The following is a 21,303-nucleotide window of genomic DNA, read 5'->3' on the forward strand; positions in this document are numbered from 1 at the left end:
TTTTTAATGTGTGTGTGTTTATTTAATTTAAATATATAACCAAGTATTGCATCCAAATAAACGTAAAATATGTTCGTTTTGTTTAAAGTATGCATTGGCTCATTTATATTAATTTTAATAGTCCAATATTGAAATACATGCATATATATGAATAATTTTTTTAACACTTTGGTTATTGAGTATACTTTTTCTTTTTCTAGAAAAATATGTTTATTAAGAATATCTATTCAAATATCTCTGCCCGTATTTCAGGGCTAATTGCTAGTTTTGACGGTATGAAGAAGAAATCGACATAAAAGAAAAATTATTTGAAAATAGTGAAAAAGATTAAATATAGTAAATTTCTTTCAGTCTGGGAATTCCCACTTTTTTTTTACATTTGTGCGGGATGCCTCGCTACAGCGTCTTAGAGTGAGATATGAGAACATTAACAAAATTGAACAGCTGACAATTACTGCTTTGGAAAAGGACCTCCGTGCATTTTAACATTCACTAAAATCACTGCATATTAACCACTCTTGCAGTGTCGTGACGAAATCAGTATAAAATATTATGAAATATTTTTAAAAGAGAAAACCATACTTCTAGTCCTTATAGTCTGAGTCAACTTTGGTTTTTTTTTTTTCCTAGGTAGCAGTCTTTATAGTTTTGCTCTGTTAAACAGTTAGTTCTTTCATGAGATGATATGGCAAGCGGAGCTGACATGGCCACTAACGTCGTTATTATATACTGATATGGAAGAACACATGGGCAGGCAAAGGTGAATCACAAAAAAAAAAAAAAAAACACTAAAACTAGAACAGCGTAGCATAATCAACGTAGGCTAGGGTTGCTTGGTGGGAAGAGAGGAGATCGATTTGCAGCAGTAGGCAAAGCAGGTCTCGTCACTTGGGTTCGATGGATGCGAAGCGATAGACTTGGAAGGGCTCGCTGGTGAGTTGGAAGACGGGACTGTATGTTTTACTACCCCTGAATTTTTGAGACTCACATGGACAATATATGAAAGGGATGATAGAAGGAAAGACAAACAAAAACTTCAGAACTCGCAAGATCACGAAGCTAGACCAAAATCCAGCTGACAAAAACGCAAGATCTATATGCTTCTTTTGTATCTGTTTACTCAGAGGGAGAGTCTTTGTAAGTTTTTTTTTTTTGTCTGTTTACACATTTTAATGTTGGGGATTTTGAGGGTTTAAGCGCTTTGTTTTACTTTCTAGAACTTTTTTTTTGGGTATCATAATGCATTTCTTTAGAGGTGCTGTCAGAATGTTTATAATTCATGAAAAGTTTTGATTTTTATGATTTTTTAAGGTTTTCTTGATTGATGCTTATATCCTAATATTGTTTATTAATCTTTTTCTCCATCCATCCCTCTATTTCACAACCTGCTACCATCACTTTTCTGCTAGCAACCTGTAAACATTATGCTTGATTTATTAGAGACCCCCTTTCTTGCACTCAACTCCACTGTTTGTCCCTTCATCTTTCAAATATGTTTTTTATTCATGCGAGAGAAATGCAATAACCCATTTTTCAGATTGAGTTTTATTGCCCTGCCATTTCTTTAATGTCTCTCCTTCTCTAGATCAGTGTGGCTCATTGGTTTGAAAAGAAGGAAAAGAAACGATGGAGTTTTGTTCGACCAAGCAAAGAATATCTAATTCTGGAATTTGTGTTTTGATTAATGAGTTCCTTCTTTCTTTCTTTTTTTTTTATGAGAAAAGGTCCAATAAGCTATTTTGACCATGCGCTTTCCCATGTCAGCATGTAATAACAGTGTTAGTTGCCATGTCAGCTCTGTTTGCCATGTCATCTCACAGAAAGACCAACTGTTTAACAGAGTAAAACTATAAGAATTGCTACCCCAAAAAACAAATCGTAGAGACTAAGACGAAAGTTAACTCAAACTCTAAGGACTAGAAGTACGGTTTTCCAATTTAAAAGAAACTATTTAAATCACTTGAAATTGTACTTTTTTTTCTCGGATGTGTCTTTCCTGTACCTGGTAATAATTATCGTAACATATGATGGTGATTTTTCAAAATATTACGATAGCTTTTTTTTTTTTTTAAATAAAAGGCTGAACTTAAAAGGCACACAGCGCGTACCTTCAATGCCCAAAATTGGCCTCAAAGTCTGGCCAAAAAAAAAAAATACACTCAGGTCTCACAGAAGACAGTTAATTTCAAAAAAGTCCCTAAAAATCTTGAAATGATTCTTAAGTCCTTAGAAACCTGTGTGTAATTAATTATAATTGTGAAATTACCTATTTACTCCCATTAATTTGAACTCAATATAATTCATTTACAACCAACAGTGGCTATTGACAACTCGAAGAGAGGTGGTTAAGAACCTCGACAATACCCCTGACATCCCACAAAGTGAGGGTCTGTTTGGCAAGGCTTAATTTGGGCTTAAAAGCTGTTTTTTTTACTTATAAGCCCGATTGACTGAGAGGTTGCGTTTGGCTGGGCTTAAAAAAAAAAGCAACTTATACACTTTAAGCTCCAAAACGTGCGGTCTGTCTTAAGTTGAATTTTGTGACTTATTTCCTTACTGTAGGAGCTTATTTTTTTGACCGTTGAATAGGGGGTCATTTTCACGCTGGGGCCTCTATCATTTTTCGTTTGGCTAGTGAAGCTTTTTGCGAAGGCGAGGATCTAGGGCGCCTGGTTTCCCGAGAGCATCCGTAAGCCATATGGTCTGGCCCCACGACGTTTGAATAATGCTAATAATTAAGAAAACATCGTACTTAACTTTTCGTTTGGAAAAATAGAAAATAAAAACTCATAATATAAAAAATTATAATTTAGAATTCTTAATTTAAAAAATAGTAAATAAAGACATGATTTTATATTATAAATATAAAATTTTGATTAAATATCTGAAATACTTCTCAGACTATAGAAAATGACAAATTCAATTTAGCAATATAGGATTAAATTTTTATTTGTTATTTTTCAAGTTGAGAATATCAAATCGTAATTTTATATATTAATGGGTTTTTGTTTGCTATTTTCTTTTTTTGTTTTACCCTTTTTTGCTTTTTTTTTATTTTTAATATTTTGCCCCCAAGACGTGAAAACAACCCACATTCTCAGCCGAAAGAAAAAATCTTTGACTTGCTAAATTATTTTTTTCCCATTTTTTATTATTTATTAAAACTTATATCCATTTTGGTCATTTTACAACCAAACTTACTTTTACTCAACCATAATCCAAACAACTTTTCACCAATATCACTTTTGCAAACGGGCTTTTCTGAACTCCAATCCAAACATAATTAAGCTTATCCAATTTAACTTTTACCCCACTTCACTTATCCATAAGCTGCTTTTTCAATAAGTAGCTTTTCCAATCGCTCATCCAAACGGGCACTGAGTTGTCAGGAGCACTGTCGAGGTTGTCAACCACTTCTTCTCGAGTTGTCAACAGCCACTATTGAGGTTGTAAATAAATTGCTGAAATAAAATTAATGGGGTAAATAAATAATTTCACAATTACAATTAATTACACACAGGTTCCTGGGGATTTCAGAGTCATTTCGGGATTTCCAGGGACTTTTTTGAAATTAATTGTCTTCTATGAAACCTGAGTGTAATTTTTCCTATTAAAAATGAGCACTGCAACTACTCCTTAATTAGGAGTGCCTTAGTATATAATAAGTATGTCTTGATTTTGACTTTAGTATATTTTTAATCACCTCCATTCCATTTTTCCAAGTATATACACAAAGCAAGCAACTTTTAACTTTGCTCGCCAAAAAGGAAAAAAGTACCCAAAAAATGAAAAACCTTTAATTTAGTTAACTCCGCAAATTCGTGCCTCGTGACTCATGCACCTTTCGCACTTCTTGTTAACGGAGAGACACGTAATTACAGTACCTTTTTTTCTGATTGTTTCCCAAGAAAAATGTCACATCCCAATGTCAGATCTAAATCTCCAGTTTCCAAATCATCTTTGATACCTCAAAAGGCCAACTCCCATATTGGCATTTCTGAGAACCAAAGGTTAAATGTATTCATAATTATAAATGCATTATTGTTGGAGGTTTATCTTTTCGCATGTTTTAAATCACTAACACACCCTGCTGCATCAATGCAATTCTCTTTTATATGCTGCTTCTTCACCAATTCTTCATTTTCTGTTGCTTGCTTCACATATTCTATATACATCGTGCAAATCTTCATCTCACGCACGTCTGGCTTTTCTTTAACGTGTTCGGGGATTTCCGCAAGTCATGATTTAACATAAAAAATTGTTTATTAATTATTCATAGCCATCCAAATCATGCTTTGACCCTGAAATTTAAATCACATATTACTTGGAACATACACAAACTTTTCTTTCTTGCGAATACACATACAACTCCGTTCTTTCTTTTTTCTGATTCTTGCTCCGGATTGAGTCTGGACAGGAAAAAAAGGAACCATGGGGACGACAAAGGAAGTATGTGGGACAATTATTAAGGTTGTCGTGACGGTAACGATGATGTTTGGTGCCGAAGGGCTGGGTGAAAATTTCTTTGGTTCAGACACAAACGGGGTTTATAGTCCATGCGAGGATGCCAAAGTGCAGAGAGGGGATGGTTTTACGTTTGGGATTGCATTTTCAGACAAAGATTCGTTCTTTATGAATCAAGGAGGTCCTCAGCTTTCGCCTTGTGATCGTCGTCTTGATCTCTCCAACAAAGGTGCACAGCTCGCATTGTTCAGACCAATGGTGGATGAGCTCTCCTTGCTCACCATTAACACCACCACCATTGACCCGGTACCCACTTTAATTTCAGTCAATTAGGTCCATCAAGTTCTTACGTATTCTGCTGGTAAATTGTTTATGTGGGAAACCTGTGTTTGAATCTCGAGAGGGAAATTTAATCTGATTTTGCTTCTTCATCTAAGCTGGCGTCAATTCAACTTCTCCTTTGTTAACTCTTCACTCATATTTCTGATGTGTGTAATTTATTTCTGCACTATCCAAATCTCCAAGGGAAGATCTCTGCATCTTACAAATTAAACCAGCTAATTCTCCCGAACTATTGTGTATATTCTTGTGCTTTGAAGAATTGAGTAATAAGTGTGTGAGGTGATCAGGTCAAATCTGGGGGATATATGGTCGCCTTTGCTGGACAAAAATATGCAGCCAGGTCACCACCAATCAAGTTTGCTGACCAAACTCACACAATTACTAGTCTCACTCTGGTAAACAGATTTAACATTGCTCTCTTATTTGTTACTTTTCTATCAAAATTCAGGTACACTTTTCAATTATCGCTATGCATCACAATCTGTGATCTGGATCCTTCAAAATCATAAAACATTCGGACCAAATGTTATTGATAATCATTTTTCCCAGTAATGAAGAAACTTTTTGAAACATCGAATGAAGTAATATTGATTTGGAAGAAAATATTTAGCATATTTTTGCTTGACAATGTAATAACGAGCACATGCATATTACGCTTAAATGTTATCCTTTTAAAGGTGATCTATATGTGGGAATCTAGTATCAAACGTGGGTTTTGATTTGATTCTCAGATTCTTGAATTTGGAGAGGGGATTCTACATAATTTGTATTGGAAAAGCTTCGGGTGCGGTAAATGCTCAGGAGAAAACGTTTGCATAAACAATCAAGACTGCGCAGTGCCAAATTCCAAGTGCCGCAACAATGGTGGGACTGGGTGCAACATAGGCATACAGCTCGCATTCTCAGGGACAGACAAGAGCCTCAATGTTCTCAATTCCTGGTACGAGGTTGAACAGCTACGGCAGTACTCTCTCTATGGCCTTTTCTCTGATCTTAAGAATTCCATTATTACACCCTATAAGGAGTTCTTGTAACTCTTATTTTGTGCACCTCAATAAGTTAGAAAGTCTCTGTTTCAATGTAACGGTAGAGTGAATGGATGAAGATTTCGAAGACTTGATTCATACAGAGAAAAAATGATAGATTTAATTTCATGTTTTACTATTTTTATGGGTTAAATCACACATCATCACATGTAGAAAGCAAAAGGTCCAATGTCAGTGAAAGGAAAACAGTACAAACAGAAGTAGTTCCCCAGGAAAACGAGTGAACTGTACTAGCACTTAATTGAAATATTCCATTGTTCATGGGAAAAGATCAACCTTGTTTTCACAAAACGGCCAGGCTTCAGGTCAATCTCAGCAAAAAAAAAAAAGGAAAATATACACTTGGTCACTAACGAGCTGCTCAATTTCCATTGCATCCATCTTATCACTTCCCCGAGTCCTCAACAATGATCACGCCAGGGCCCCTCTTATTGCGAATCAGTCTCCTCTATTGCAGGGGCTTGTAATCGATCTTTTGAGCGATAAGTTTGGATGAGGTAATGTGCCACAGATTTGAATCCTAATTCTGACACCTTGTAAATAAAATTCAAAGGACAAGATGGGAATATATCAGTTCCAGAAGCAGGTCTCGCAAGTCATGTCGGCTGGGGCTCATATAATAAACAGAGACAAGAATGACACGTCCAGAGGTTCGTGTAATTCATGTCTTTATTCAACTCTTTCAATGAGACTGAGCACAAGATGGAAGGAAAGAACCTGAACTCTACCAGGAACAGAAAGTATTAAACATGCAGATCTTGCAATATAACGAGGTTGAAAAAACTAACCTTACTGTACAGATTACCAGTGGGCATCCAACCGTTTGCTCTACGGCAACGACTACAATTGCAAATTCCCCGGCAAGCCGGACAAATCCATTGGCGATTCTCGTTTGCTTCTAAAACATTTTCTCCATATCTGCACAATATTATAAAAATTATTATAATGGCTATAATTTTTCTCCTGAATTTAAGATGGAATCGAATTTTTCAAAAACGACCAACAATTTACATAGTACTGATGAAAAAAGAAAGAAAGAAAGATCTTGCTTTCTCAATCTCATCTCAGGTAGCTAGAAAATGCTACCTCATGTACAAGCAATCCCCACAAATCTCTCCTTGGGGTAACTCGCATTTGCCACAATAGGTATGCAAACCAAGAGTCTTTTGCCTGCAAGGAAGGAAAAAAATTTCCTAAAAACTCAACAAGCTCACGGAAAAGTTGATGTGCCAACGTTATACATTAGCTACAAATCTAGTAGATCTGAGTCTTTAATCAAAATGCATACCTAAAACCATTGTGTCTAATGATCAACCAATGCAAACATAACAGAGATGCATTGCCACAATGCAGATATGCTAGTATATTCTCCTAGTAAAAGAAGAATCTAAGTTATGGTTTCAACATTAGGCATGTCATGTTGAAATAGAAAGTAACAACCCTGCAGCCTAGTAGACATATTTAGAGAGCATTATAAACTTATAAAACAATATTACCTGCATTGGTGGCACGTCTGCCCTTTGATCGGATCATACAAACGATTCCCATCATCATCATATCCATCAATATACAATTCCCACTCCATTTTACAATCCCCTAAAAGCTTTTCATGCTTTTTCGTGTAAACTTCTGGATTTGTACCTTTCGGTATGCAAATCTCTAAATTTTTGGAGGAGTCACGCTTCTCGCGTCCTTCGTAATACTTTATTGGTCCTAAGCTCTGTATTCTGAAACTCCATAAAACATGGAAATCAGACTACCACATCTATCGAAGTTTAAACAAAATTAAAATTAAACCATGGCAGGAACACTAACCACATATGCATTATGAATGTCTGGTAAGTACTAGAAAACCTATCAAAAATAAGAAAATTCAAAACACGCCTTCAAACGTTATATCTCGTAGTATGGCAGTACCACTATAGCACGTAGTAAGCAGAGAAATGGTTACATCCTATCTGAGATAGATGACAAATCAATCGCACCAGAGACAACAAGTAGAAGGAATGTCCAAGAAATAGAGATGACAAGCAGAAGTGAATAAACTGTTCTCTGCAATTTTCTCATATCCAGATGAAAATTATCTTCTATTTCAATCGAAACTAATAGTAGAAAAAAGTTGTTAGCAGAACAAAATGTGCAAGAGAGGAGTAATAGTATACCTGGAAGATCGCCTCGGGGGCATGCTAGGCGTTAAAGCGTTTTGCGTCGTCTTCTTAGGGCGAGGGGATTTCTTCTGCGGCGAAGTTTTAGGCTTCTTGAGTTTCAGAGATAGGTCGAACAAGCCTAACTTCTGCAGCCTCTCTTTGTTCTCCTTGATCCGTTGGTCCCTAATCTGTTCATAATGCGAAAAGCCTTCTTCACTTCTCATCCTATTACGTGACTCCTTTTCAGTGTCGGTCTCTTCAGGTGATTCGCCGGCGTTCTTTCTCCGGCGAACCATGGTCAGAAAGAGGAAGGTGAAATGTGAAAGAAAATGGAATATGCAGAGGTAGAAGATGAAAGGCGCGGGTGCGTTGGCGAGGAGTGGGAAAGAGCGGGAAATGACGAAATCTCTTTCTGGGAAATCGTAGCGAGGAATGTCAAATTGCCCCATTGACTAATGAGAGTAATACACGCAGGGAGCCCCATTTCTTTTTTGGGTTCTAAAAGACTAAGAAAAAAAAACATTAAAATACTTTCAAAAATATTAAAAAATAAATTAGAGTGGGTAAATTTTAAAATCTTAAATAATACTGTTTATATGATTTTGGAATTTTAAAATATTTTAAAAATACTCTCTTTGTTCTTAATGACTATTTTATATAGTTATTAACTATTTTTATTTTTAAAGTCTAATAACTACTTTTATATAGCCATTGACTACTAAAAATAGTTAATAATTAAATAAAAAGTAATTTTTAAATCTCCAACAACACTTAATATATTTTTTGAATTTTTAAAACAAAAATAGTTAATAACAAAACTAGAGTAGTCAATAACTAAATAAAAATAGTCATCAAAATTTTAAAAATGAAAGTAGTGAATCACAATACTAAAGTAGTTAGTAGCTAAATAAAAATAATAATAAGAGTTCTAAAAGCAAATGTAGTAAACAGCTAAAAAAGAATAACCGTCCATACTTATTTGTTCTTTAGTAATTTCTAAGGAATTTTATTATCCGAGAAATATTACTCAAATTTTAAAAATTGAAAAATAGATATTAAAATCTCAGAACTTAGTTTTTTGTCCTGAACTTGTTGAATATTGATATTATTCAATTGTTCAAAAATAAATTTTAATGTTACTGTTTTTTCGGTAATAATAATAATATTATTTTTCATGATGCATGTTCCAAAAAAAATTGTCAAAGATTTAGTACTTTTTTTCCCAACAGTACTTATTTGGTTTAGCTTATCTTAAATAACTTTGTATTATACAAAACAAATATGTGAAAAAATATTTATTTTTTTGACCAGAGGTGAATACTGTTGTTTAAATCATTAGATGAAGACAAGTACGTGGCAAAAAAAATAATAATAAGGTAACTATTATAAACGTAACAAAAAATATTAAGCTGGTTTTTTTCGCGCCATATATCCTTGAATTCCATATATGTTAATTTAATTCCATATTCCACATACTTGCACGGACATTGCATAAAAATTGAAATTGTTTTATAAACAACATAAAGCCCAAAAAAAAAAACTCCCCCGGCTCTTAAAATAAAACCTAATTAATTAATTTGAGTAAATTAAAGATATTAATTAAATTTATTAATATGATATGTTTTTTTAAAATATCTTAAGCATCTTCTTTAATTTTCTCCTCCCTCTTCTACTTAATTATTATTGAGGAATATCAGTAGAATTAATTTGATAAACATGTAAAATAAATCTTACATATAGGGCCAATATCTACTTCTTAATTAGATCCTATTTTAAGAACTGAGATGAGTATTATATGTAATCTGTGAATTTTGAGTTATATGTTCTTTAGCCACTGATTTATATATTAGTTATTTCATGAAAAATATATTGTATATTCTTCAATAAAAATATGACTGCTAATTTATAAAAAATCATTTATGACATTTGAATTTCAAGGAGCCAAATAAACAACTATCAATGACCAGTAAAAAAGTACGCCTTCCAGGTCATTATTATTATTATAAGGTTCAAATAATCAATTCACAGGTAATGAACAATTAGTTAAAATTAATTAAAAGCAATAAGTAGATTAAAACATCTTTTTATTTTCAAATATGTCATCATAATAAATGATTTTGTAGGAAAATGTGACAAACAAGAGTAATAGTATGACAAAAGAGAAAAAATCAATAATTAAGAACAAAATCAGAAAGAAATACATTAAATGGTAAGAACAACCCCAAATTAAAATTTATAAAATGAATCACATCTCTTTCTGAACTTAAAACTTATAAATAGGACCAGAGCACTCAACAACAAAACGAAACCCCATGGAACAGGTAGCTCCGGAGAAAGCGGGGGTAGAAAATCTACAAGCCAATGGTTTCTGCCCAAGAAGCAGAAAATACTACCAAACAATTGTTTCTGCACAAGCTCTGTATCAAATTCGTGTACGTTACATAAAAGCTACTTCCCTTTGTAGCCTAAAAGGGGAAAATGCCCCAGACTGTGATACTGACAAAGACCAATGCATTATAAGATGTTTAGTCTTACACTGAGTAGTATGAACTGTTTTAGATATGCTAAAATAGGCTGATTCTCGTACATAAATGCCAAACTTCGGGAGGAAGATTTATTACTTCACCTGAATGTCAATCAAATACCAAAAAGGAACTCTATACAGGTTGATGTACCCGCATATGTGCATGAACATTCATGATCAGGTTCTTCATCTCAGGGAAGACGGATATAAGCACAAGTTCGAGGATCGCAAAGGAAAGTTGCTTCACACATATAGTTGACTAATGTGCAGAGATAATACAAGTGTTAGTTTCATCAGAAGTTTTTTTTGCGTAAACAAGAGAGAGAGAGAAATCTGCTTTAAGTGGGTGGGATAAAGTGGGAAGGAGCTTTAACCTGGCTGAAATAATATATGTCTCTAGCACAACGCCTGTATTGCTTTTGCCCGATTAAGCTGACTAAGGCTGTTGGAGCTCCATCTGATCAGTATGATGGCAAGGTCATATATGTCAAAATCTGGATATGCATATTCTGAGGATAATGCTGCTATTAAGCATTGATTCAACAGCAACAAGCCTTTAAAAGACCATATGAGGAACAAAAAAAAAAAAGCCTAAACACTATGTTGACCAGACAGCCTCCAGTCAACACCCCATGAGTCGAGAAACAAACAACATGCTTGAACAGAACACCTCTATTCAAGTCATGAAACAACTAAACCTTGATTTCCTTCTGCATTTCGCTCCAAGTAAAGACAGATCTATGAAACATTAGACATATAGGAAGCAGGACGAAAATAGGATACTCAAATGAGACTAACCGATGAGAAGTTTTTTTATATCACTCGCTCTGCGAACAGCCTCAAGCTGTTGCTCGAAAGATGTTGGCCCGGGTTTCGAGATGTTGCTTCCAATAAAGTCCCCTATTGCTTGAAAAGGTTTTTGATCGGTTCCACAGCCACCTTTTTCCTTCTGAGTCTGTAAGCTTAAGAAAAATGTACCACCGGGCCACAAGATCTGAAAGCATAAGTGCACAAGTCATAAAAAAATTTTGCATCAGCTTTTTTTTTTTGGTGGCTTTGAGATACAACGTTTTTGCAACAGAATGATGCTCTTCAATAAAAAGAGTATGCCTGAAAATTTTCTGAAAGATCAATCATCTAATGCTCAGTGGCACTTTTTTTTTTGTGTGATCTTTTCTTTAATTGGGATTTCTTTCAAGTTAGGATGGACGCCACTTAGTCCCGTCAAGGTATCGAGTAAGACATAACTAATACAACTATGTTATAAGCAAGCTCCACCCGTCCAACGATCTAATGCACACAGCAAACGGACGAATAGTTCCTGATCGAATTAGATCAGCCATGGAAATGCCTTTCGCATAGAAATGCTTCAATTCTTAGTTGAGAAACAAGATCAGAGTAAAAGATTGTGTTTGATAGTTTGCTCAATCCTTACATCTTGAATCCACCGAATTCCTTGGGCAACAGTATCCTCTCTCCGAAGCCAATGAATCTGTCTGAGAAGAAAATCATCAACAGCATCTTCCATTGCTAATTGTAATATCTGTTTTGATATCCAAAAGACCTGTCTTCTGCATCCACAGAGATGGACTCGGGTAAGCAGAATTAGCCCTTGAAATAAAAATGGTGAACAACATCCTGAAACCTAATATTGCGTTTTCTCATATCCGTTTGCCCCGAATTGAACAGAAGAACTCAAAGTGCGAACTGGTAGCAAATATAAACATTAGAACTCGCTGATGGTAGTTGACATGCATAAAATGGCATTAACATGAAATTGTTGAAAATGACCCAAGACTGGATAGAATTATATACCTTAGCCAGCCTCTTTTCTTAAGCTGAAATACCTTGTCAACCAAATTCAAAATAGGGACAGTCACATTAGGTGGACTCCACTGCAGAAAAAAATAAAATTAGAAATATTTATAAAACGTCGTCTAATACAAAGTTCCCATCAAATCAAAATCTTGCAGATTACCTGATTGAAAAGTCAAATAAAGTTTCATCCTAATTTGTTTTGGTTCACAAATTACACTTTTTTCCCTCAAGAGAGGGGGGGACCTAATTCGTCCTTTCAAACATGTTTCCAAAACAACATATATATTTATGTGGCTATATATAATCTGAAGTATGTAAGAAACAGAACTATTCATAAGGTATAAATAGTGTACATTGCCACAAATTCTGCGCCCCCCAATCTAGGTTTTAGAAAACCATAATGTGCAATTTTCGGATTTTACTTCTCAATTTACAACATAGAAATCATTAGAAACAAATATTTCCATAAGGTTTGGCAACAGAGCACCTGAACAGGTCTTATGGGAGTTAGGGTGCCTGATACATCCTAACAACATAAACGAAGGCACAAACAAGAAAGTATGACAAGCTTTTAGCCAGCAAACAGAATCAATACAGTTAGCGAGGTACAATGTCTTATCTTTATTTTTGAAGCCAAAAGGGCCGCACATTGGGAACACAAGGGGCCAACATATTTTATTATTTCTGTATAGTTCCTGTTTGACTAGCACTCCAAACCATGGTTTGAAGAAAATATCAGCCAAATAGGGATAGAAAATGTGAAACCATGGTTTGGGGGCAAACCATAGTTTTGAACCCCCAAACCATGGTTTCACCAGAAGCGGTCTAGAGTAGTTTCTTGACTCAAATTATTGAAACCTTGTTGTGGGCCCAACACAGATGACAAAAGAACTCCCTTTCCTGACTGAAATAATTGATTCATTCCCCAGTCAGTCCTACACATTTGCTCTTCCTTTAATATTATGTTTTATAAATATACATATATATACATATTAATTATTTATTAATTATATTATCTTTTACATTATTAATTATGTTAGTAAAAATTATTTTATTAACAATTTTATTTTTTCAAATCAAAATATATTATAAAATATATCCCTTATATAATTATCATATTAATTTATAATTTTTTTAGTAATTTGCACATGTAAAAAGTGCTTCTAGTAACAACTATCCAAATACTCTCACTTCTCAAATTACTTTTTCACAAAATTTATTTTTCATAGAATCTATTTTCTCCAGAAGTTATTTTCCAAACCATGATTTGGTTTCATCCAAACACCTTTTTAGTCATTGATGCTATTCCTATTTTCACCAGGTAGATTAGTCAGCACTCAGCAGTCTAATCCAACTGAAAATAACCAGCAATCAAATAATTTTGATGTATCAATTATCAAATACCAGAGAAACATGCTTGTAGACTGTGAAACAGAAAAGGAGGCAAACTCAGTAGACCTCAGGTGGCACTTCCCCCAAACCGTCAGGAATGAGGGTGAAATTTGTAGCTGCGGTTTCCTTGCCAACTCTAGCTTCAGACTCCAAATCATACTTTCCATCTAGATCCCGGTTACCAGATTCTTCAGCATGATGTGGAGGGGAACCGTTCGTGTTCAATTTGATGTTAGAATGCCACCCACCAGTGTGCTCCAGTTCTCCGTCAATGTTCTCACGGTCAAACTTTCCACTATTTTGAAAATCTTCATAATCAGGGCTTAACACAGTTTCCCCAGCGTTCTGCCTTAGTTTAATATTATCTACTTCATCAGCATTCCAAAAATTGTTGTCTGTTGATGTGGAAGAGCCTCCACGACATGGAGACGACAATGGAACAACAAAGTTTCTCGTTAATCCATCCGAAACACCTTTAAACTGGCGGACAATATCATCCACCGCACCATCTACATTAACTGTCAATAGGCGAAAATTAAAATTTTATAGTTGGAATAAGTAAATAGAATTTATGGGAAAAAAAAAACAAGGATCTTTGCTTTTAAAAACTCTGCACATTGGGTCTAAATTCATCAAAACAATTTTTTCGTACCATGGTACACCAAGGAAATGACTAGTGCAAAACTACAAAATGCGGAGAGGCATGTAGAGATTATTCATTACAAGACTATCATGGCAATTATGAGTAGTTGTCGAAACTGAATGAACATGTCATTGTGTCAATTACGGGTATCTATATACTGCTTCTGTCAAATGGTTTAAAATCCAATGAACCCCAAAGGATATTTGCTGGTTATGCGTCATCTTTCGTAGGCATCAAGTCAAACGCTGTTATTCACTTTTCTGCTTCCTGTTTCACGGGCCTTGTCTTTATATCTATGTTCCTGTTTGTTTCCTTTTCTGGTTCAGGATGATTGCCCGAACTTTCTCTGGCCTACTTCTTCCTGTTTATGTAGCTACCTTTTTGTTCTTTGGGTTGGGGGGGGGGGCTGTTGGTTGAAAAATACCGTTTTGCTCGAAGATAAAAATTCCCACAGCCCACAAACAATGGCAGAAAGGAAAACAAGAATGTGGTGAAAGCTTATTCTCCCACATCAATTTAAAGATAATTCATTTTCCCCAACTTTTAATGGTAGAAAGATCACCGCATAAGGATTTCAATAATATTGAGAGCAAAACTGCTAAAAAAGACTTCACAAACCCACACAGCAAACCAATAGATGGTGACAAAAGTAGTTACACCTAGCAGCCTATACTGCAAGTAACATATAAAACCTAAATTTTAAAACCACATACCTGCCAGCGTCCTCATCGTTGAAGATTTCCCCAAAGAGTAATTCTTCAAGAAAAAATTAGGTCGACAAAGATAGTATCATCAGATCAATAATTTTCTTATTGAAAAAGTACCAACAGACATTTTGAATGCCATCATCTGTCAGTTATAAGAATACCAGGAAGATACAAACCTTTGAAGAAACACTCAGGAAGTCCCAGATTTCATGATGTTCAGCGACATCAGGTATTGATAGTAGCTCCTGAAGCAAAAAAGTATAATTGAAGCAAACACATCGCTATAGAAAAGTGTCAAATGAAATAATCATCTATCGATATCCGATATTTATAATTTATAAGAAGTTGATCTATAGTTATAAATAGTGCGATTCATGTTAAATTCAACGCAATGCATGGATCTTACGGTCTAGTTCTTTGAGGTTGGACATAAGGACTGAAAAAACCTGAAGATATTTATCAAGCAGAATGCAACGCTCATGGACAAAGGAATCCTCTGTGCTTGAGGAAAATATCCTCTTGGGAGGCAAATGTAATCTGTATTTTGGAATATCTTTAAGATTCCGATGCAGTGTGTCAAAATTCCTGTATCTAGATATCACCGAAAAAAAAAGTAAAGAGAAGTCGATGTACAATTATTAGAGACTGAACTCAAGCAAAATCAGGGATTTCAGCATTTCTATTTTCTTTTCAAAACATAGAAAGTTCCTCTTTCTACAAACCCAATTTTATTATCAAATCTTATGAATGAAACGAACCTTCTCTTTACAAACCAAGTATTGTTCTCCGCATCCGTCACCGCAATTGAATAGACAGCAAAAGTTTTAGCATCGAGTTTCTCAAAGTATGCTCCCATTACCTGCGGTGTACAAGTAGACAAGAAAAACAACATAACTTACACAGATACATCAAAACTAATAGTCTAATTTGATTTTTTTTTTTTTTTAAGATTACATGGATTCCGGTATTACAATTCTATTTATTTTAAGATTAGTACATCCTATAACCGTAACATCCAATATCCGTACCCGGCAACGGAGCTTGGGAACCAGTTGACCCTCTTTCCTAATAACTATGTCAGAAGCACTCTTCCCTCGAAATCCTTCATTCTGTCTCTCAAAATCATGACCTTGAAACTCAGAAATAATTGGTCCTCCTTCTTTACCACTTAGGATTCCCAGGAGAGAAGCACTGTCTGGTCTCTTGGGTTGGCTTTTACTTTCATTAGACGCAAAGACCTCAGTATCATTTACTTCATCTACCCAATGCTCTCCTTCCAAAGATGATTCTTTGCCGGGATCTTGAGAAGTCTCCGCCTCATTCGTGCTCCCAACATTTAGTAAGGGATCTGAATCCAAGCTCTCCATTCGCTGGAGGAATGACTTCCCTTCTGGAACTGCATACTCTCCACGTTTACTCGCTGATGCTTCCTTTGCTAAATGTCCATCAGGCAGTGAACTGTCTGTAGCAGAACCATTTTTAGGAGAATCCTGAAAACTTGCTTTGAGAATTGTAGTCTCTTTCTTTTTATAATCCCTCCCTTTAGTCCACATGTTCTCGAGATTCTCAGGCATAAGAACCTCAGTCCTTCTTTGAGTAGCAGCCTCCAACACTCGTGCCCAGTCGGCATGCCTGACCTGCGAAGGCTCTTGCTGGAAGGTGTTGCATTGAAATGTTTCATCGGTACCTTGATTTACACACGAATGCTTGTTCGAGTTCGTATGATTATTATGTCCAAATACATCAGCAATTGAATTGCCACACTGATGAGTTGCTGAAGTTGTATACTGATCACCGCCCAGCCCTGCTATATCCATATCTTTAATGATTTTTAGAAGTTCTTCAATCAGCTCATTGATATACCTGATCACGAAGATGATCATATTTTTTATGAACGGAAATGGCAATGAGTTCTTAAGAAATATAAAAAATATAGTCAAATCTTCTTCTTCAAGTCTTATAGAAAATCGATAATTCAACATGCAATCTTCATTATAGATGTTCCTAGTCACCCTTTTAATACTTTGCATGTTGAATTGCACATTTAAATGTTAAAATATGAATGTTAAGAAGCATCTTCTAGCAAAGAGCACCGTTTTCGAGACCTTTTCAGCCGAGACCAATCTAAACCCCCCCCCCCCAAAAAAAAAAAATTCCTCCCCCCATACCCTGGCAAAAGAACAGGCACAAAATGCGCCGCAAACCCGAAACTGTTAAAATCCTCCTCTGAAAAAGATATGCTTTAAGGAACGAAATATTGAACAACGTATTTAAGAACATACCCAGGACATGCCAACTTTAATATCGGTTGCATTACCAAGCAAGTTAAAATCTCCTGAGCTATAGATCGTATCACAGGACAGTGAGCTTCTTGTCGTCTCAGTACCAATGCTAACACACCACTCATTAGCCGCCGAAGAACCTGCACGAGGGAAAATTATTGCACATATGAGACATGATTCTCACCAGCAAAGCATGGATTGTAAATTAAAGTAGAACACTCCGCTCACACCTTGTACTCACTCTCGGAAGATATAAGTGCAGGATGAAGCTCTTTAGAATTTAAAAGATGGAATTTCAATCTTTCGTCCCTCTCTTCAGAAGATAATGTTAACATAATATCGACACCTATAGCAGCTTGATTTTTTCTGAAGAGGTCTATGTGATCACAGACCAAATAAACTATGTCCCTGAAATATAATTGAAATGTAAGAGAATGAGAAACTCTTCACAGAAACTTGTTACCAAATAACTATGCCTAAAAGCCTCATCTAATTGCTCACCAAACCCCTTTGTTTTTGACAGAAATTGGAGGGAAAATTGACACCTTGTTAGCAAGTCGACGAGATTTATTTCTTTAACCCTTCTTGATATGTCACCAAGAGCATCCATAATTAATGCATGTATTTGATCAGGAAACTCTTTATCTGGAGTAATATCTGTGCACACCAAATCTATGATGAAATCCTGTATTATCTTATCAACAAAATCACCTAATGCAGCCTCCACAACAGGAGAACCAATTTCACTCTTCCACTTTGGCGGTGGAAGTTTAGTAGAGAGGCGTGCATCATTCAGAGATAACTGTTTCTTCTCCAAATGAGATAAATAGGTCAGTGATCTAGGTCGCTGAACCTTCCAACGGAACTCCACGTTGTCAAAAAGGATGTGCAGTGCAGAAAACAAGAGAACTGACACTGGCAAATTCATCCACATTGATTCACTCGTATCTGTGATAATCAATAAAGAATATCAATGAAATAAAAATGATTCGTAATGACAAGTGTTAGAAAGGATAATAGTGTCATTAGCTAACTGAAATAGGCTTAATATAAAAAGGTCTAATGTGATGTTACAGAGCATGTAGGATGTACTATCCTCACTAATAAGAGGGAGGATAACTTGGGGCTCTCTTCTTAATTCTAATAGTTTTGGGTTGTTGGTTAATTTCTCAAATAAGGGATTTGGTTAACTCTAAGAGGATTGTCATATCTTGTTGATCATTAATAACACTTCATACTCTTTATCTTCATTTCTTTACAACAAGTAAACCATATTCCTCTTTAGTCAATTGAATAGATTGGTCACTTAAATTAATTGATTATTCCTACTTTGTTCCTTTCTTTGAGTCAAATATACCGCTTAGCTTGTAACTAGAGTTGTATGTGTTCCAAACAAGTCAGCTCTGTCCATCAGGTTAGACGCATTGGGTGCTAAATCAGTTTTGTAAAACATGTCTGTCAACGAAATCAATCGATTCGAACATACGGACAAAGATGATGAAAATTACTACGTTAGAAGTTAAAGGGTAAAATGTCACATGGCCAACTTCAGATATCAATAAACCTAACGGACCGAAATATTAACTCAACCTTTCTTCTTATATCTTCTTAATGAATGTGCACACACGCATCCGAACTCATAACTATGATCGCAATGAGCTCTCCTCTTAGAGTACAATCATTACTTAGTGCATGCATAACGCAGGTATAACTTTTCAATTACGTAACTACTACCTCCGGTCCTAATTATAAGAACTAGTTAACTAATTTAAAGAGATTAAAAAAAGAAGTTAAGTTAATTATTTGTCATAAATAGGTGTTGTCTTTCTTAAAATATCCTTGCTAATCAAATGTATTGGCTAGAACTACCATTATTAGAAGGACCATCTTAGAAAAAATACATAAATATTAGAGGAAAAAATATATTTGGGTCTTATATTTAGAACAAAATAAAAATCAAACAAGGTGCTAAGGACCAGAGGTAGTATAAGACTCGGGTTGATGATATGAGCCATGACTAATGGACATCTAATCACAAGTCATTGTGAAAGACAAAAGATGAACTGGATATAATTACACGAAGTAGCGTATATCACTTACGAGTTAAGAAAAACGAAACGGCGAATATGCAAAGGCCCCACCAGACAATTCGCACCTTTGCCTCTTCAATTAGGCCATTGATAGCCCCCGTTACATCCATTGTTTGAAACCCGAAAATAATAGTCATTACGATTCACCGGCAAAGGCGATTTCGGATTTTCAGGCAGCAGGTCGAAATTGCCAGGAAGATTTGAACCGTAAAACGGCAAATGCAACAGGATCCCGGAGGAATCTTATAGAAAAATGTAACTTCCCCTCAAAAGAAAGGTCCTGGAATTTGTTTCGCCCAGATTTTCGCAACACTGACAATGTACTACAATTAACGTTCTTATGATCAAGCTTTGTTCGTTTACGGTTCGCGCTACTCATTTCAGTTGCCGCCACATGGACCGTTTAATTTAGTAAACATGTTCCGTTAAAAATGTTTCTAGTTCAACGACCTTTTTTACAAGTTTAAATATTTTCATTGGCCACAGGAAAAATATAAAAACTCTAATATTCGATATTTTTTCCCTGAAAACTCATCCACCGACTACCTCCAAACTGTAGTCAATCAAGTGAGTAGAATACTTGTTCAGAAAAGCTAGGGAGTTAATTATGATATTAAATATAACATCTTAATTTATTTTATTTTTTATATTTATTTTTTTCCTCAAATCAATTTATTTAATTCATAAATTGATATTTAATCCAATATTATATTAATATTAATATTGTAGAGAGATGAGTAATTTATTTAATCTTTTTAATTTATTCGAATTAATAAAGCAACTTTTATGCCACAAACGAAAACCGTATCATTTATCTTGACTCTTGATGAAACAATAGCCATAAGCTCTGTTTTCATATGTTGAGAGGTCCTTTTTAATTCACCGTTTGTGTGAGACCCAGGACTTCCAATATTCCGAATTGTACATTCTTTTGATCGTCTAATTACAAATATGGCTTTTAGCTCCATTTAGAGTTTCTTTCTGACCTTGAACTCCATTGAGAATTTTGAAACTTTTTCTTTACCGGTGAAATAAATTTGTGATTTTCACATGTAATACTTCTCCTATCTTTAATATAAGACCTATTTAACTAACTTAATTAAATTAAAAAAATTATGTAAGTTAGTTAATTATAAGAAATATGACATTTTTTTCCTAAAACACCATAATCATCTTCCTTAATATCCTCTCTTCTTTTTCTATTTGATTATGGTTGAGAGATATTTATAAAAGTAATTTAAAAAAATTGATAAATATGACAAATATGCCTTTTATTTAGGACCAAAATCAACTCAACAATTAAATTTTATATTAAAGATAGGAGGAGTATGATATTTTGCTAAGAGCTTGAAACGAAGATGATAATACACTAACAATGCATTTGGTATGAAGAATTTGGAGAGGAGGGAAGGGAGGAGGAGAGATTTTAATCTTTTTTTTTATTTGGTAAGATAAAAATTCTAGGAAGGCCTCTCATAAGCCTCTTCTCCAAAATTAGAGAAATTTGGGAGGAAAAAGTAATATTTTGGCTTGTGTTAATTAATATGCCTATATTATTTTGTAATAATCCCATGTTACCCTTCACCGTCAAATTGTATGTGATTTGGTATATTTATGGATTCAATCATGCATCTCTTCCCTTATTTATATGCTATCAAATATATATATATAAAAAGTTGCTATCAAATATATTTTAATTTCCAAATGCAAATCAAACATTCAAAATAAAAATATACAAATAAATCATTTATGTTATCTTTGCAAAGGTTATTTGACTACTCATACCAACAACACAAAAAAAAAAAGTTGAAAAAAACATACTCAAATTAAACATATTTACTTCATTAG

At 34.7% G+C, this 21,303-nt stretch overlaps 3 protein-coding genes across 3 annotated transcripts; 1 reads left to right on the forward strand and 2 right to left on the reverse strand.

The window, feature by feature from the left end:
* Nucleotides 1–4,431: 4,431 nt before the first annotated feature.
* LOC114723783 (uncharacterized) lies at nucleotides 4,432–5,885 on the forward strand. The gene is made up of 3 exons (XM_028910022.1): nucleotides 4,432–4,770; nucleotides 5,094–5,201; nucleotides 5,538–5,885. The coding sequence occupies exons 1-3, from the start codon at nucleotides 4,432–4,434 to the stop codon at nucleotides 5,838–5,840; spliced, it is 750 nt and encodes a 249-aa protein (XP_028765855.1). The 3' UTR covers nucleotides 5,841–5,885.
* A 61-nt stretch (nucleotides 5,886–5,946) lies between these two features.
* Nucleotides 5,947–8,338, reverse strand: LOC114723822 (cell division cycle-associated 7-like protein). The gene is made up of 5 exons (XM_028910065.1): nucleotides 8,015–8,338; nucleotides 7,349–7,579; nucleotides 6,939–7,022; nucleotides 6,641–6,770; nucleotides 5,947–6,385 (listed from the first exon to the last, which is right to left on the reverse strand). The coding sequence occupies exons 1-5, from the start codon at nucleotides 8,293–8,295 to the stop codon at nucleotides 6,281–6,283; spliced, it is 831 nt and encodes a 276-aa protein (XP_028765898.1). The 5' UTR covers nucleotides 8,296–8,338; the 3' UTR covers nucleotides 5,947–6,280.
* Nucleotides 8,339–10,268: 1,930 nt separating this feature from the next.
* Nucleotides 10,269–19,565, reverse strand: LOC114723784 (uncharacterized). The gene is made up of 15 exons (XM_028910023.1): nucleotides 19,466–19,565; nucleotides 17,911–18,313; nucleotides 17,596–17,773; nucleotides 17,366–17,505; nucleotides 16,112–16,946; nucleotides 15,842–15,942; nucleotides 15,530–15,668; nucleotides 15,260–15,328; nucleotides 15,090–15,132; nucleotides 13,800–14,251; nucleotides 12,339–12,418; nucleotides 11,959–12,094; nucleotides 11,322–11,517; nucleotides 10,898–10,980; nucleotides 10,269–10,782 (listed from the first exon to the last, which is right to left on the reverse strand). Exons 1-15 carry the CDS (start codon nucleotides 19,563–19,565, stop codon nucleotides 10,657–10,659), a joined length of 3,081 nt encoding a protein of 1,026 aa, XP_028765856.1. The 3' UTR covers nucleotides 10,269–10,656.
* Between the last annotated feature and the right edge of the window lie 1,738 nt (nucleotides 19,566–21,303).

This window comes from Neltuma alba, unplaced genomic scaffold (assembly GCF_004799145.2).
Source record: "Neltuma alba isolate B1F8T4 unplaced genomic scaffold, ASM479914v2 tig00012154_pilon, whole genome shotgun sequence".
NCBI classification, from domain to species: Eukaryota; Viridiplantae; Streptophyta; class Magnoliopsida; order Fabales; family Fabaceae; genus Neltuma; species Neltuma alba.